This window comes from Pelophylax lessonae (genome assembly GCF_965119305.1).
Source record: "Pelophylax lessonae genome assembly, chromosome: 1".
Classification (NCBI taxonomy): domain Eukaryota; kingdom Metazoa; phylum Chordata; class Amphibia; order Anura; family Ranidae; genus Pelophylax; species Pelophylax lessonae.
The window spans coordinates 615,900,383-615,918,682 of record NC_138768.1 but is presented as its reverse complement, the minus strand read 5'-3'; the positions used below and the strand labels follow the sequence as shown (position 1 = coordinate 615,918,682).

The window sequence follows — 18,300 nt, the reverse complement described above, 5'->3', positions numbered from 1 at the left end:
GCCCCTCCTGGGCAAAGCGACTACGTCGCTTGCCCAAGAGCCTGTAGGGGGCGAGCGCTCCCGCCCCTGCTCGTTCACGAGCATCCCCGCGCGAGTGACCGGCGGCTCCGATGTCCGCCGGTCACTCGCGATCTCCCGCTGGAGAGAGAGAAAGGCAGGTGGCTAATGTAAACAAAGCTGGCCGTCATTCTCCCTGGTGTAACTGCAGAGACTATACGATCCTGCTATGTAGGATTGTATGTCTCTGTGGTTACATCACAAGCCACGCCCCTTGACAGTTAGAAGCACGCCCCTAGGGACACACTTAACCCCTGGATCTCTAATAAAGTTAACCCCTTCCCTGCCAGTGTCATTTTTACAGTAACAGTGCATATGTATAGCTGTACATACTGTAGTAATGTCACTGGTACCCCCAAAAGTGTCAAAAATGTTAGTCAGGGGTCCGATCTGTCCGCCGCAATGTCGCAGTCCCGCAAAAAAAAAAAAAATCGCAGATCGCCGCCATTACTAGTTAAAAAAAAAAACAATAAAAATGACATAAATCTTTCCCTTAGTTAGTAAATGCAATAACTTTTGCGCAAACCAATCAAAATACGCTTATTGTGATTTTTTTTACCAAAAATATGTAGCAGAAAACAAATTGGCGTAAAATGTTAAAAAATTTTGATTTTTACATTTTTTGGGGAATTTCATATAAAAAATGTGAAAAATATTGTTATTTTTTCAAAATTGACGCTCTTTTTTTTTGTTTATAGCACAAAAAATAAAAAATCGCACAGGTGATCAAATACCACCAAAAGAAAGCTCTGTTTGAGGGGAAAAAAAGGACGTCAATTTCATTTGGGTACAGCGTCACACGACCGCGCAATTGTCCGTTAAAGTCACGCAGTGCCGAATCGCAAAATAGGCCCTGGTCTTTGAGCAGCCAAATCCTCTAGGGCTTAAGTGGTTAAGGAAGCATATTATCACTTTGCATAAATAAATAGATGGTCGATACAGTAAACTTGGTGCAAAGGTGTTTACTGTAAGGTCATTGCACATGACAAAGGGGTATTCTTGTCATCTGGAAAAAAGAGGTTTAAGCCCTACTTAGTAACGTTCTTCACACTCACAATTTGGAATCAACTTTCTTCTCAGCCAGTTCTAGCCAGCACAATAGATTGTTTTTTAAAAAATCTGGATGTGTTTCTAAATGCACAGAATATTGTTGGATGATGGCACAGCTTACACCGGGTTTATCATTTCTTGGCCTTCCCCACATGACATTGTTGAGACCTAGGGACTGGCACTCAGGCCCCAGCAATGCCTCCAGGGAAGAGGTCACATGCCCCTGTATGGCTAGAAAGACTGGATACCAAAGTCCCCAAAAGGGAGTGCAACGAAAATGAGCATCAGCGGGTGGAAGGCTGAATAGGAGGCACAATGACTGATTCTCTTTAATCACCAGTCATTACTGTAAATGGGTGCTATGCCAAGTCATGTTTTGGGTACATTGGTGGACATAAAAAAAAGTAGATCTATATGCAAAAGTACGATTTTGCCTCCTTCAATGCTGAACACCAATGCTACAATTCTGCATCCATTCTCTTGTCCAGGTTGCTTTATTTTCACATGGTGCCCCATAGCCTGTTTCCTTCTGCACTACATGTTTGCTGGGGATCAGCAAAAAATCTGCAAGCCCTACCTGGGTGCAGCAACTTGTTTACACAGGGTTGACTGATCTGATTTTGATCCCACTGAAATAAGGGTAACGACTGTGAAGTTATTGTAACGCTTCTGTTTGTTTAAGGCCCCTGGCTTGTAGTATTGGTTGCACAGTCTTTAAATGTGTCTAAAAAAGTGATCGTCACCACTGCACTCCAATAAGGAGGAAAGATACAGCGTGTCAAAGACTATACATATATTTAAATTATTGCATTTTTTGTTATTATCATCATTATTTTTAATTACAAGTAGCAGTTTTAACTGAGTTTTAACTAGCTGCCACATCACTCAGCAAAGCCAGTGAACATTGTGATATTGAATCCAATAAAAATTTCAGTTATGCTAATTCAATGCCATCATTAGCAGGAAAGGACACCAGGCCAAAAGCTGTGACAAATATCATTAGGACCAATTTTCTATGTATTGCTGGTTTGTTTAATCCTCGGAATTAAAAAAAAAATGTTTTCGTCAACTCTCTTTGGAATAAATCACGCAAAACTAATTAGCAAGTTAAGTCATTAAATTCAAATCTCTATCCCATTCAATTCTAACACATTTGTGACACGCTGCGGCAATCGCTTGTGCTCCATCATTTTCTAATATTCAAAAAAGTATGTCACCTGCCATCAAACTTTTGCTCATTGTTCTGTTTCCACACATAAATGCAGCTCCGCCTGGGTTTAGTGGAGCCTGAAATTAGAAGTGACAGCAATTCATTCTAACAAAGTGAGCTTCCTTCTCTTCCTGCGGTCCACATCCCATTCATGTCCCACAAACCCAACAGTCCAGCCAGCCTCGCCTGCCAAAAGAAGAAAAATAGAGCAGAAGCGAGTGCATGTGGCTGAGCTGCACAGAGGCAGAGAGGAACCTGCTGGCTGTCCTGTGCCGTCACATAAGGTCCTCACCTCCACACCGCTGGTAGTCATTCTTCTCCTCCTCAGACGGCTTTGACACCTCTGAAGCAAGAACATCTAGCATTCGCTTGCACTCCTGTAGCACAGCCACAACCTCTTGATTATTCATGATGACTGTTTCTCACTTGACTGTGAATTGAGTGTCCCTGGGTGCTCTATGATCAATGACCTAGGAGAAGACACATATTCCGAATAAAAGGGATCTTTCAAGGTTGAGGTACCTGCTGAACAAAAGAGAAAAATAGATGATTAACTAAAGCATCATCAATTATAAGCAAGGCTCAAGCTGCGGAGAGATAAAGGGAGAAAAGTACATAAAAACACAGGACAGCATCTGAGCTCTTTATTATAGAAGTGTGTGAAATTACGGCAGGGTGCCCAGCACATGTGGGGAGGAAACACATAGCTGAGATAGGAAAAGATACAAAAATTTTGTTCACTGTGAAGACCTGACACAACTTCATTCACGACTTCAAATGACATGATGAACTCGAAAGCTACTTGTTAATGAGCAGTCCCCGTCTGTTACCGCTAAAGCACCTGCCATATAGTCATGCATGTGCATCACAAAGATTTCCAATGTTTTTCTTTAAGGGAATGTATAAGAAGAGAAACATGGGCACTGCTAAGGCTAGGTTTGCCCTCATGATCCTGGTTACCAAACTCAAAAAAAAAAACATGAAGCCACTGAAATCCTGTCCTGCGTAGTGATTTCAGGTCAGTGACTTACTAGGTAGTGATGCCAGGTTCAAGGTGACAGCCCCTGAGTCTGTCAATCAGCAGCTTTTGTATTCTTGCCTTCATAGGTTCCATTAATACAAAATGAATAGTACGTATGTTTATCAGTACAGCTTAGCACAATATGACTTTTCACTGATCTGCAGACAGAATATCTGTGTAAAATCACACTATATACAGTTTGATCGCTTTGTCATGATAATTTTGTAGGGTGTACTACTGCTTTAACCAATATTAGAATAATATGAATAAAAGAAGAACAGGTTTCTTTATAATGTGCTTCAGAATAAGGTACTACTACTCAGTGATGTTATGTCTAGCAGACACTCAGACAGCACCTTTAGCACCCAAGGAGTGACTAGGGTATTGTCTGATAGATAGTTTTGTCAACCCTGAGATAAGGCCATCACCATCATGGCTGTTTTTTCCGCTTGTCTTTTTTACATCATAGTTTTGCGTGTTTGGCCATTACAAATGTATATGTTCAAGGAATTACTGTTTCCCCCTGGTCCTATTGTGATTGCACACATAAAACATACATTCATACCACCAATACAGAAAGATCTTTCAGTCCCAGTTATTCTAAATAAAACGGTCCAGCAACCTGTACACATATGGTGTTAATGCTAGTATATTTTTATTTTATTTTAAAAGCAGCACACTTTGCTGAAATAGAAAGAGTGCTTTTGGATCCAGTGGTTAGACTGGGTATTGCCAACATCCCTGGGTAATAGAACAAAAAAGGAATTCACCTGAGGTATGGGACTTTAATGGCAATAACCAGACCTTGAGTAGTAAGTATGTTTCAATAAATTTATTAATATTATAAAAAAAAAGTTATGAAAGTTCAATTCAAAAAATGACAGATTATAGATAACACTTTAAAATAACATGTGGCCATGTGTTACGTCAATTGGACTGAAGGTGGCTGAGACTTCCAAAGACGACCAGACGCGTTTCGGACAATCGCCTTTTTAACGGTCAGGTAGGAACAAATCTCAGACACATAGCATAGTCCTAGACGGATAAGGCCACAACTATTAAAAACATCAAAATAGGACTGCATCCAATAGGACTGCTGTGCTCCCGACAAGGTCACATATCGCTTTGCCGCGATGGGGGTATGTAAAAAGCTTCAACCCAATAAGGAAAAGCAGAAAAACAAAGGCCAAAGAAGGCTGTAAGAACAGCGTAGTGTCGTTGCACAACAGGAATGGCCGCGCTCAGCCACAAGGTTCCCACAGGGTTCCCAAAGATCAGTCCAGGAAAAAGACGTTGTATTATACGTGTCACCCTGTTGTAATCCAGACGGATATAAATTGGTGTCATATGGGAGTATTGGGGTTAAGAAATCCCTGAGTATCAGCTGAGGTGTGTACAATGGGTTGAAGCTTTTTACATACCCCCCATCGCGGCAAAGCGATATGTGACCTTGTCGGGAGCACAGCAATCCTATTGGATGCAGGTTCATACCTGCCTGTTTTTAATAGTTGTGGCCTTATCCGTCTAGGACTATGCTATGTGTCTGAGATTTGTTCCTATCTGACCGTTGAAAAAGGCGATTGTCCGAAATGCGTCTGGTCGTCTTTGGAAGTCTCAGCCACCTTCAGTCCAATTGACGTAACACATGGCCACATGTTATTTTAAAGTGTTATCTATAATCTGTCATTTTTTTAATTGAACTTTCATAACTTTTTTTGTATAATATTAATACATTTATTGAAACATACTTACTACTCAAGGTCTGGTTATTGCAATTAAAGTCCCATACCTCAGGGGAATTCCTTTTTTGTTCTTTGCTGAAATAGCATCTACCATTAAGATATTTTTAAAGATTTTTTAAATACAGGAGATTTTTTTTAATTCTTCTGTAATTACAAGACCTGGATTTTGTACCAATGAACCAGGACTGAGGAATGCTTGTTATAGTTAGGTAGCGTAGTAACTGCCCTTTCAAATGACAACACAGATATTGCAAGCAGCAATAAACAAGTATTTTCTTATCAGGGTGAAGGCACCTGGTTCTTTTTGTATATGGATTAACCCTATATGAATTCAGGATACCTGCTGCCCTTTTTATTTTTGGGGTGAGTCACCCCAAAAAATTACAGGTTAATATCAATGAAAAAATGGGCGCTGGCAATGGTATGGGTTAATGGGAATTAATGGGTTAATGGGAATTAATTCATTAAGGCTAAAGATGTGTTTGGAAGTCTGGACTTCCAAACACATCTTTAGCCTTAAGGAATTAATTTCCATTAACCCATTAATTCCCATTAACCCATACCATTGCCAGCGCCCATTTTTTCATTGATATTAAGCAATAATCAAGTGTCTTTTTTCCCCAACAAATAAGGGGAAAAAATCTGTAACAAAGCAATGTACTGCTGAAGTTGTTTAGCAGGCATGGTTAGCAGGCACTCACAAATGCGGAATTAGGGCCAGCCATATTCCCAGGTTGCTGTTCGAGCTTACACGTTGACCAGTAATTTGTGGGATGGGGAGGGACATGTTGGTCCATACCTAGAAGTTCTGTTTTTTTCAGAGGTATATTGTATTGAGGAGGTGGTAACCATGACTGCAAACATGTACTGTGACATACTGAAGCAGAGCATGATCCCCTTCGGAGACTGGGCTGCAGGGCAGTATTCCAACATGATAACAACCCCAAACACACCTCCAAGACCACCACTGCTTTGCTAAAGAATCTGAGGGTAAAGGTGATAGATTGGCCAAGCATGTCTCCACACCTGAACCCTATTGAGCATCTGTGGGGCATCCTCATACTGAAGGTGGAGGTGCACAATGTCTCTAACATCCACCAGCTCCGTGATGTCTTCATGGAGGAGTGGAAGAGGACTCCAGTGGCAACCTGTGAAGCTCTGGCGAACTCTATGCCCAGGAGGGTTAAGGCAGTGCTGGAAAATAATGGTGGCCACATAAAATATTGATACTTTGGGCCCAATTTGGACATTTGAACTTAGAGGTGTACTCACTTTTGTTGCCAGCGGTTTAGATATTAATGGCTGTGTGTTGAGTTATTTTGAGGGGACAGCAAATTTACAGTTTGTTATACAAGCTGTACACTCACTACTTTACATTGTAGCAAAGTGTAATTTCTTCAGTGTTGTCACATGAAAAGATATAGTTAAATATTTACAAAAAAAATATTATATATATATATATATATATATATATATATACACACATATATACATATATATATATATATATATATATATGTATATATTAGGTTTAGGAGTGTATCTGTGGGAATGGAGGAACTTGACTGGCCTGCACAGAGTTCTGACCTCAACCCGATAGAACACCTATGAGATGAATTAGAGTGCAGACTGTGAGCCAGGCCTTCTCGTCTAACATCAGTGCCTGACCTCACAAATTCTTCTGGAAGAATGATCAAACATTCCCATCAACACACTCCAAAAACTTGTAGACAGCCTTCCCAGAAGAGTTGAAGCGGTTATAGCTGCATAGGGTGGCCAACTCAATATTGAACCCTACGGACTAAGACTGGGATGCCATTAAAATTCATATGCGTGTTAAGGCAGGCATCCCAATACTTCTAACAATATAGTGTATATCATAAGCCAGTAGCTAACCTTCGTACTCTATTTTTGGAAGCTTCGTCCAGAGGCAGGCAGAAGCAATTAAAACGCACCAGAAATATGGAAACCTGACCAAACCTAGAAAATTGCTGCTCAGCTGAGTACAGTGGTGCCAAAAACTGAATTTATCCAGTGTAGGGCAGAGAGCTACAAGTACAAAGATCATACTCACTCACAACATTTCTTAGCAACTTCCTTTGAATAACAAGCACCATAGACTTCTGTAGATTTGACTATTCTAGAGGTGCATTTTATACAATTAGAATATCATCAAAAAGTTCATTTATTTCAGTAATTCAGTTCAAAAAGTGAAACTCATATATTTTCATGTAGATGCGTTACACACAGAATGATATATTTCAAGCAGTTCTTTCTTTTAGTTTTGATGACTATAGAACATTACATAAGACCAAAAGAAAAAAAAGATTTTTAATACAGGAATGTTGGCTACTAAAAAATTTCAGATATGTAATTTCCAGTCAGCTCGAATGCAGGTGGATCGAAAACTGGCGATTCCTATACAATTTATGCTGATCCCGGTCTTCTTTGAAGTAAGTGCAATACAAACTTTTTTTTAAATAAATGATTTAAAATACTGCACCATGAGAGAGTGTTTCTTCCTCTCCCTCTCTATATGGCAATACTGGAGTTTTGAATACGCTATTTATATATATGTTGAATTCATTCCTGTGACGTCATGTATGACAGCTTGGATTTTCCCATATGCACAATTTGACTCCCTGTAATAGGGGTCAATCAAGTCTGGTGAGTGTATAGTGTGGCTGCATGCTTGTGGAACGGAACCTTTCCTATACTCAATGAGGACACTATTCATGTGTGGGATTATATATTGACTTCACAATTTTTATACATTTTCTATAGTTTAAATTAAGATGTATTTATTTATTTGTCTATTCACTATGGTGATATGTATTTTATGAAGTAAGAGTGGGGTTCCTAAATGCCTGTACACACGATACGAAAATCGGAAGGAAAATTTCGTCCGACGAACGATCTGCCGTTTTTTGGATTGTTAGTATAGTGCTTTCGACAGCCGATTACGGATTTTCGGACGACAAAAGCTGGATGTGCAGGCTATAAAATTCTTATCGTACGTCAACACAACGTCCGATTTTCATTCAATTAGTATAGTTTTTGGCTGAAGAAAATCTTAAGAGCAAGACTAGGCATGCTCAGAGACGAAAGAACACATACAAAGCAATCCAACACATGACATCACTTCTGAAAATTCGTATGAAAATAACCTCTTTTCTTTCGACGTAAGAATAGCATGCAACAAAAAACGGATGACAGATCGTTCGATAATCTGATCGTGTGTACGGGGCTTTAGTTTCTTTTGACGGTATAGGTGTTTTTTTTTTTTTTTTTACACTTTTCACTTGATTTCCATGGGTTTACAACCAATTGGGTTCCTATATTTTCTTTTACTAAAAAAGTATGTCTATGTACAGTATAGTATGCACTCAATGTTTGGTTGGGGCTCCTTTTGCATGAAATAATGCATCAATATGGCGTGGCATGAAGGCGATCAGCCTGTGGCACTGCTGAGATGTTAGGGAAGCCCAGGTTGCTATGATAGCGGCCTTCAGCTCATCTGCGTTGCTGGCTCTGGTGTCTCAGGTTTAGGTCAAGTGAGTTTTCTGGCCAATCAAGCCCAGTGATACCATGATCACTAAACCAGGTGTTGGTACTTTTTTCAGTGTGGGCAGGTGCCAAGTCCTGCTGGAAAATGAAATCAGCATCTCCATAAAGCTTGTCAGTGGAAGTGAAGCATGAAGTGCTCTAATCACTTAGATAAATCATCACTGACTGTGGAAACTTCACAATGGACCTCACGCAACTTGGATTCTGTGCCTCTCCACTATTCCTTACGACTTTGAGACCTTAGTTTCTAAATGAAATGCAACATTTTCCACAGTTCATAATGATTTGGGGAGCCATATCATCTGCTGATGTTGGTCCACTGTGTTTTTTAAGTCCAAAGTCAGCGCAGCCCTCTACCGGGAAATTCTAGAGCACTTCATACTTCCCTCTGCTGACCAGCTTTATGGAGATGCTGATTTCATTTTCCAGCAGGATTTGGCATCTGCCCACACTGCCAAAAGTAACAATACCTGGATTAATGATGGTATCACTGTACTTGATTGGCCAGCAAACTAGCCTGACCTAAACCTCATAGAGAATCTGTGAGGTAATGTCAAGAGGAAGATGAGAGACACCAGACCCAACAATGCAGACAAGCTGAAGGCCGCTATCAAATAAACCTGGGTTTCTATAACACCTCAGCAGTGTCACAGGCTGATCGCCTCCATGCAATGCCGCATTGATGCAGTAAATCATGCAAAAGGAGCCCCAACAGAAGTATTGAGTGCATACTATACTATACATGGACATACTTTTCAATAAGTCAACATTTCTATAATGAAAATCCTTTTTTTTTTTTTTTTTATTTGTCTCATGTAATAATCATAATTTTCAGAGATACCGAATTTTGGGTTTTCACTAGCTGTAAGCCATAATCATCAAAATTAAAAGAAAGAAATGCTTGAAATATATCATTCTGTGTGTAATGCGTCTATATAAAATTTACGAGTTTCACTTTTTGAGTTGAATTACTGAAATAAATGAACTTTTTTGATGATATTCTAATTTTATGAGATGCACCTGTATATTCATCTTTCATATAGAAATAAAGAAAAAAAGAAACCCACATTACATCTGTATAAAAGTCTTGTCTAAAAAAATATTTTTTCCTATACCTACTATTCCTATTTTACACTTTTGCTTGGCTCAGTGTTACAAAATAAAAAAAAATAAAAATACTGAAGATCTTTATGATGATCTTACAATAGAAAAATCTGCATTAAAGCAAATTTCACTTGAAGTAGATTGCGTATCCCACTTGCTCGTTATAGACTTTACATTTTTAAAATGTCAAGCAAAAATAATTGTTATCTGTATATTGTAACAGACTGTACATTTTGCATACTAGTAACATGTAGAAGAATTCAACAACATATGCAGCATTCAATGTTTAGGCACAGAAAGCAAGGCTGACAACAGTTACTATGCTATAAACTTGAACAGCATCTCTTAACTTTACTGAGGAATGTGTGACTCTAGTACTGCTTTAAAGAACCTTTAACTTTGAGCAATTACAAGTGCGTTAGGACACGGCATTGTGTCATGCAATTTGCCTGCCCATCCCTGCCCCTGTATTTTGTTTTACCATCTAGTTTTCCTTTCATAAGGAAGGAGCGGCACAAGCTGCTTTAAAATAAAGAGAGCGCTCAATCAAAAAAGACTCTCTTAAGGCAGGCTTCTCTTGTTAATATGCACAGACATAAAAAGGAAGGCTCTTTCTTCCTATACAGCTACAGCGTGTGCAAATTGCAGGGGGCTTATTGGCATAAATCTCTGTAGCAACTTCTGAGGGTAAACTGGATTTACATTACTTTCTGACAAGAATTAAATGGGGGTCTTGTGGATATATGAAGAGATTTTTAGACGGCAACAGATGGGCCTGAATGTGTTCCCTAGGCACACTATCAGTGACATCTGTGTCCTCTGAATTCTGGTGGTCCCAGCCAATTAAAACAGTAAAAGAATAAGCAAGCAGGCTCCTGAACAGCCAGAAACGCTGGTATTTAGTTATAGGGCTGCCACTAACCTTAAGCTGAGAACTTGTTAGAATAATAATGGTAGGTTTGTGGGTTTGGGTAATATCATTATTTTTAGCTTTCTGATTCTGGTAAGTACATACGAATAACTCAATGACTGGCACTAGTATACTCGTAAAACTTAGAATAACTCGTTTACCTCGTAAACTTAGAATATTATCAAAAAGTTCATTTATTTCCAGTAATTCAATTCAAAAAGTGAAACTCATATTTTATATAGATGCATTACACATGGAGTTATATATTTCGAGCATTTCTTTCCTTTATTTTGATGATTATGGCTTACAGATAGTGAAAACCCAAAATTCAGTATCTTAGGAAATTAGAATATTACATAAGACCAATAAAAAAAGGATTTTTAATACAGAAAAGTATGTCCATGTACAGTATAGTATGCACTCAATACTTGGTTGGGGCTCCTTTTGCATGAATTACTGCATCAAAGCGGCGTGGCATGGAGGCGATCAACTTGTGGCGCTGCTGAGGTGTTATGGAAGGCCAGGTTTCTTTGATAGTTGCTTTCAGCTCATCTGGATTGTTGGGTCTGGTGTCTCATATTCCTCTTGACAATATCCCATAGATTCTCTATGGGGTTTAGGCCAGGTGAGCTTGCTGGCCAATCAAGCACAGTGATAACATGATCATTAAACCAGGTATTAGTACTCTTGGCAGCGTGGGCAGGTGCAAAAGTCCTGCTGGAAAATGAAATCAGCATCTCTATAAAGCTGGTCAGCAGAGGGAAGTATGAAGTGCTCTAGAATTTCCTGATAGAGGGCTGCACTGCCTTCGGACTTGATCAAATACAGATGTCATGGCTCCCCAAATCATCACTGACTGTGGAAACTTCACACTGGACCTCAGACAACTTGGATTCTGTGCTTCTCCATTCTTCCTCCAGTCTGTGGGACCTTGATTTCCAAATAAAATGGAAAATATTCCACAGACCGTGATGTTTTGGGGAAACTTAAGCCTAGTACACACGCAACGATTATCGGCCGACCGCTCGTTCGTCTTTTGTCCAGAGTGGTGTTTTGTTGGTTGGAATGTGCCTAGACTGCACACGAATTTTCTCGCCCGACAAAATTCTACTTCAGAAGTGATGTCATGTGTTGGTTTGCTTTCTTTGTGTTCCTTCTTCTCTGAGCATGCCCAGACTTGCTCATTAGATTTTTCCCTGTCTAAATCTGTACTGACTGCACGAAAGTCGGCCATGTTTTGACGGCGGACAAAAATTTTATAGCCTGCACACCAGATTTTTTTCGGCCGAAAAGTCGAAGTCGGTTGTCGGAAGCATCATACTAACAAACCGAAAATCGTGAGATCGGTCATCGGACGAAAATTCCCTGCCGATTTTCGACGCGTGTGTACGAGGCTTTATACCCTGGGTCATTAATAAAAGTTCTTCCATAAGAGAGCAACAGAGAAAACTGCAGCTACCTAACTGTTGTATAAATTTTTATGTATTCTGTTGTTGGATAGGCTGGAGTTAAGTGATTTGATAAGGATATTCCTTTTAGCTGGCTGATCTAGAATCTAAACAATTTTCTTGCCCCTCAAATCTGATTATATTATCAATGATAGGGCCCTTTGTCGAACCTTATTTCATCATACCTCCATTACTTAAGGGATGTTGATGAAACTTTTCACTGTTTGATGACCTGCGAGATTGTTTTTGCTAATTTATTTCTGTTTCCAAATGTTTAAACCTACTGGACCACTTGTGAGCATGACATAGCTATCTCAATGCCCTAACCTGTTACTGTTATTTCCCATATACAGTGAAATTATCACCCGGTTACACTGAAATTGTTTGACCATATTACAATCACCCTCCATCTATTGACATCCTTTCAATGTAAAAATTGTTGAAAAGACAAAGCAATACATTATACAGTATACCCTGGTTAAAAAAAAATAAACTTACATTGGTCTATGACATAATTGTTGATTTCATTATGTGTGCCTTATTGTTTTATTTTTATTGTATTACTCTGTGAACCTTGAGTTGATACAGCACTGTCAAAATGAGTATACATGCATGTACTCATCTGCATTACTCTCTTTGTACTTCAATAATAAACACAGAACACATTTTTTTTTTTGCTGAATATTGATTACTCACATTTATAAATCTCAGAAATCAACTATGTAAAATCAAATTAATAATTGTGTTGCTGTTGGGTTTGTTAATATTATAATTCGATTTTTCATATATGTATATAGTATCAACATAAATATCAATGTAAAGTAAAATCACAAATAGATTCACAGAGCAAACCAAACCATTTACAGTTTGACTAGAAGTCTGAAAAAGCATAGCCGTGCTGTTGAGCGCCTATGGCGTAAGACTAGGTCTCAGAAAGATTTCAACCAATATAAATCTGCCCTCCAAAAATACAAATCTAGTCTTCACACTGCCATGCAGACCTACTTTATCACTCTCATTAACAACTTGTCATCCCGCCCCCGGCAACTCTTCGCTACCTTTAATTCTTTACTTCGTCCTCCACTACCTCCTCCCACTGACTCACTCACTGCCCAGGAGATTGCCAACTACAGTAAAACCTTGGATTGCGAGCATAATTAGTTCTGGAAACATGCTTGTAATCCAAAGCACTCTTATATCAAAGCGAATTTCCCCATAAGAAATAATGGAAACTCAGATGATTCGTTCCAAAAGTCCTTCGGTTTATAGTCTATATACAAAGATTATAGCAATATGATAGGTTGTGTAACCATAAAATGTCCACCCACAATATGCAGCCTTCCCAAGGGGATTAGAAGCAAAATCTAGCAGAGCTACAGAATATAAGAGAGATGAGAGGAGCCTCTAAGAGTAGCAATATGGTTACATTTAATGAAGGTTCAACATTTAGCAACTCACATGGTTGATGATTAAAATAGGCACACCTAAGTATGCAGGCATCTGGGGTAAAGCTGAACCACCGGCTCTCACCACTGTCAGTCTGCAATCCTGACCGGGAAGAATAGCCTGCAGTAGAGTGATCTGAAAGTGAGGCTTTGAATCACTCGTGGAGTGCAGCGGGGAAGGGATAATGAAGATGGCTGTGCAGAGGATGGTCTATGTGGACAGCTTTACTCCGGATGCCTGCGTACTTAGATGTGCCTGTTTTAATCATCAACCATGTGAGTTGCTAAATATTGAACCTTCATTAAATGTAACCATATTGCTACACTTTAGAGGCTCCTTTCTTCTTTTTTATACATGACGCTACTTGTATATCAAGACATCGCTTGTATATCAAGTCAAAATTTATTTAAAGAATTTGCTTGTCTTGCAAAGCGCTCTCAAACCAAGTTACTCTCAAACCAAGGTTTTACTGTACTTCAAACAGAAGATTGTTACAATTTGTGAGGAGATCACTGCTGTTCAAATACCTTCCATGCTTTACGCTTCATGCCCACAGGTGTGATCACTACTTCCCTCATTCAACCCCACCACTATAGATGAGGTTGCTAAACTACTGGCTAATGTCCACTTAACCACCTGTCCTCTGGATCCTGTTCCCTGGCAAGTGCTACGGTCACCCTCTGGCCCTAATGTACACTCTCTAACCCACATCTTCAATCTCTCCCTCTCTTCTGGCATCTTTCCCAACTCTCTAAAACATGCACTAGTCAACCCCATACTTAAAAAGCCCTCACTGGACCCAACTGATCTTAACAACCTACGCCCTATTTCCTTGCTCCCCTTTTTATCCAAACTCCTTGAACGTCTGGTCTACAACCGACAGTGCGACCACCTTGCCGAGAATAGCCTCCTTGATCCCCTTCAGTCTGGATTTTTGGCCTCAACACTCCACTAAAACTGCTCTCCTAAAACTGACAAACCAATGGACACTATTCTGTACTCCTCCTTCTGGACCTTTTCCTCCTCTCCTCTTCCTTTCTCTGTTGGGGTCCCTCAAGGCTCTGTTCTTGGACCCCTCCTATTTTCAATCTACACCTCCTCTCTGGGTCAGCTGATAGCCTCCCACGGCTTCCAATACCATCTCTATGCTGACGATACCCAAATCTATTTATCCACCCCTCAGCTCTCTCCCTCAGTCTCCTCACGTATCATTAATTTACTATCAGATATATCAGTCTGGATGTCACACCACTCCCTCAAACTCAATCCATCCAAAACCGAGCTTATAATTTTTTCTCTACCACGTGCCCCTTCCCCTGATTTCTCTGTCAATATCGATTCAAACCCCACATCCAATCACTGTCCAAATCTTACCACCTCAACCTCCGCAATATCTCCAGAATACGCCCCTTTCTAACCAAAGACACAACAAAGCTCCTAGTTCACTCCCTGGTCATCTCGCGCCTCGACTACTGCAATTCCCTTCTCATTGGCTTAGCTCTACACAGGCTCAGTGTCCGCTACTCCCCTCTGTCAAGCCCTCCACTGGCTTCCGCTCACCCAACAAATTAAATTCAAAATACTAACAACATCTTACAAGGCCAACCACAGCTTAGCCCCCAGCTACAACATTAGCTTAGCCTCAAAATACCAACCTAATCGCTCTCTTCGTTCCTCTCAAAAACTCCTGCTCTCTAGATCCCTTGTCACCTTCTCCCACGCTCGCCTCCGGGACATTTCCAGAGCCTCTCCAATCCTATGGAACTCCTTACCCCAATCTGTCCGATTATCTCCTACCCTACTAGCTTTTAGATGATCCCTGAAAACCGTACTCTTCAGAGAAGCCTATCCTACCCACACCCACACCTAACAACTATACTTCCATGTTCTCCATCAGCCCATCCCCCGCAGTTACTGCCTTTTGTTTCACTTGACCCTCCCTTCTAGATTGTAAGCTCTAACGAGCAGGGCCCTCTAATTCCTCCTGTATTAAATTGTATTGTAACTGTATTGTCTTCCTTCACATTGTAAAGCGCTGCGCAAACTGTTGGTACTATATAAATCCTGTATAATAATACTAATAATAATTTGCATCTTTCCCTGCTCCAAATTAGTTGTCAATCAGATTGAATCTATTTAATCTACTAATATGTTTTTTTTGTTGGAGGACGAAAACCAAGTCCTCAGAACAAACACAAACAAACAAACAATGGCGGGGGGTTAACAAACTCAATCTAGACAGAACTATGATTGTTCATATGTTTGTTTCACTTGCGTAGGTCTCATGTTCTGTATATTTCTGCTTAGCTAGCTGTTCATGCTGATGGTGTAGTTCCTACAAAATGGGATTTTTGACTTACCATAAAATCCATTTCTCTGTTCATTAATGGACACAGCTCCTAATCCTCTTGATCATTGGATTATACTGGCCCCTACAGGAGTAGGACACTAGGCAGAAAAATAACTTGACTATGCCTCTAGGCAGTCCCAGGAGGTATACTCCCCCTCTCTGCTATAGGTAATCAGTTTTGTTACAAGCAGTGTCAGAAGTATCACAACTGTATAGAGGGGTGGGTGCTGTGTCCGTCAATGAACATCAGAGAAATGGATTTTACGGTAAGTAAAAAAATCTAATTTTCTCGTTCGTTCATTGATGGACACCGCTGCTGATATTCTTGACCATTGGGACGTCCCAAACATGGGGGGTGGGAACAGCAGGAAAAAATTCCCAAGGCTAAAGCGTAGCCAACCAGGTAACAGGAGCTCAACTAAAACAACTGGAGCCCACCTGAACAACAGTACACCCCCAAAGAGGGAACAAGCCCCCTAAACAGCAGCCTGCAAAACCTTGCAGCCAAAAGAGGCATCCACAGATGCAAACAAATCCACTTTATAAAATTTTGTGAAAGTGTTCACCGACGACTAAGTAGCCGCCTTGCACACCTGCATTACTGACGCCTGATGACAAAAGAAACAAGAAGCACTGAGTGCCCGCGTCTGATCCATCTATAAATGGTCGCAAATTAAGTGGATAGTCCTTTTCGAGGCCCATCCGTAAGCACAAATAGTGAGTCTGACTTTCTAAAAGACTTTGTAGCTGCCAGGTACACCTGAATAGCCCGAACCACATTCAGGGAATGCAACGCAATTTCCTTAGGATGTTTTGGCCTGGGACACAGGGAAGGCAACACAATGTCCTCATTCAGATGGAAATCAGAGACAACCTTTGGAAGGAAATACGGACAGGGGCGAAGAAACACCTTATCTTTGTGAACCAACAAATAAGGGGAACGACAAGACAATGCCGCACTTTCCGACATCCTGCCCGCAGAGCTGATAGCCACCAAGAAGGCCATCTTCTGGGATAGCGTAAGCAGGGGAATCTCCCAAAATATATACGAAGGCTTCTGTAGAGCTAAAAGCACCAAGTTAAGATCCCAAGGTGGTAGTGGGGACCGCACTGGTTGAGTCAAATGTCGAACCCCCTGAATAAAAGTAGGCACCAGAGAGTGCGTGGTCAAGGGTGAGGACCCTGGCCCTTATTGGTACTAAAGGCCAACTTCTGCTCAACCCCCTATTAAAGGATGGTCAAGTGGCCGAGCCAACGAAAAAGAGTGAGGGTGAACACCAAGCGACTCACACCACCAAATGTATGCTTTCTAAGGTACAATGGTAGATCCTCCTAGAAGTAGACTTCCTAGCTTTTGTAGAAATCACTGAACCAGACAAACCTCTATCCTTCAGCACCTAACTTTCAACAGTGAAGCCGTCAAAGCAACGACTGTAAATCAGGATGGAAGATTGGCCCTTGGGACAGCAGATCTTCCCTGAGAGTTAGTCTCCAATGGATGTCGGCGACCAGTCGCACCAGGTCGGCGTACGAGGACTGGTTAAGCCAATCTAGGGCCACTAGAATGACCGGAATTCCTTCTGCTTCGATCCTGCACAAGAGTCTTGGCAGAAGCTTGAGAGGAAGGAAGGCATAAAATAGGCGATACTGGCCCCAGGGGGCCACCGGCATGTCCGTGGCATCCGCTAGCAGATCCCGTGACCATGCCACAAACCTGTGCACCTTCCTGTTGAGTCGGGACACCAACAGATCCACCTTGGGGGTGCCCCACTGAAGACACAGTTGATGAAACACCTCCAGATGAAGGGACCACTCCCCTTGGTCCAACGCCTGCTGACTGAGATAATCCACCTGCCAATTTTCCACCCCTGGAATGTGTACAGCGGAGAGGGCTGGAACGAACCCTTCTGCCCACCGAAGGATGCTGCCTACCTCCAGAGCTGCCAATACACTTCTTGTTCCACCCTGGTGATTGACATATGGCCATGGCATTGTCCGACTGGATTCGCACCGGACATCCCTGAAGGCGATCCGTCCAGTGATTCAGGCACAGTCTGATCGCTCGGAGTTCCAGGACATTGATCGGGAGTCTGGACTCTTCCAGTGTCCAAACTCCCTGAGTAGAGTTTCAACCCAGGACACCTCCCCCCTGGACAGACTGGCATCCCTGGTAACCACTGTCCAATACAGGGGGAGAAAAGATTTGCCCTGATGAAGAGCTGGAGAGTGAAGCCACCAGATCAGAGACCCTTTTGTTTTTCGGCTATGTTGGATTTGATTGTCCAGAGACTTCGGACATTTGTCCCATTTGGCTAAGATCTCCCTTTGCAGGGAACTCATATGGAACTGTGCAACTGGGACCGCCTCATGCCAGTCCGGAGGAGTGACTACCTGC

The 18,300-nt window shown here is 41.2% G+C and overlaps 1 protein-coding gene across 1 annotated transcript in view; it reads right to left on the bottom strand.

The window, feature by feature from the left end:
* ALPK1 (alpha kinase 1) overlaps positions 1-18,300 on the bottom strand; it is a 214,730-nt gene that overhangs the window by 138,122 nt on the left and 58,308 nt on the right. The window contains exon 3 of the mRNA XM_082254294.1: positions 2,610-2,787. Coding sequence (XP_082110420.1) covers positions 2,610-2,727 — 118 coding nt within the window. The 5' untranslated portion in view covers positions 2,728-2,787. The remainder of the gene's footprint in view (positions 1-2,609; positions 2,788-18,300) is intronic.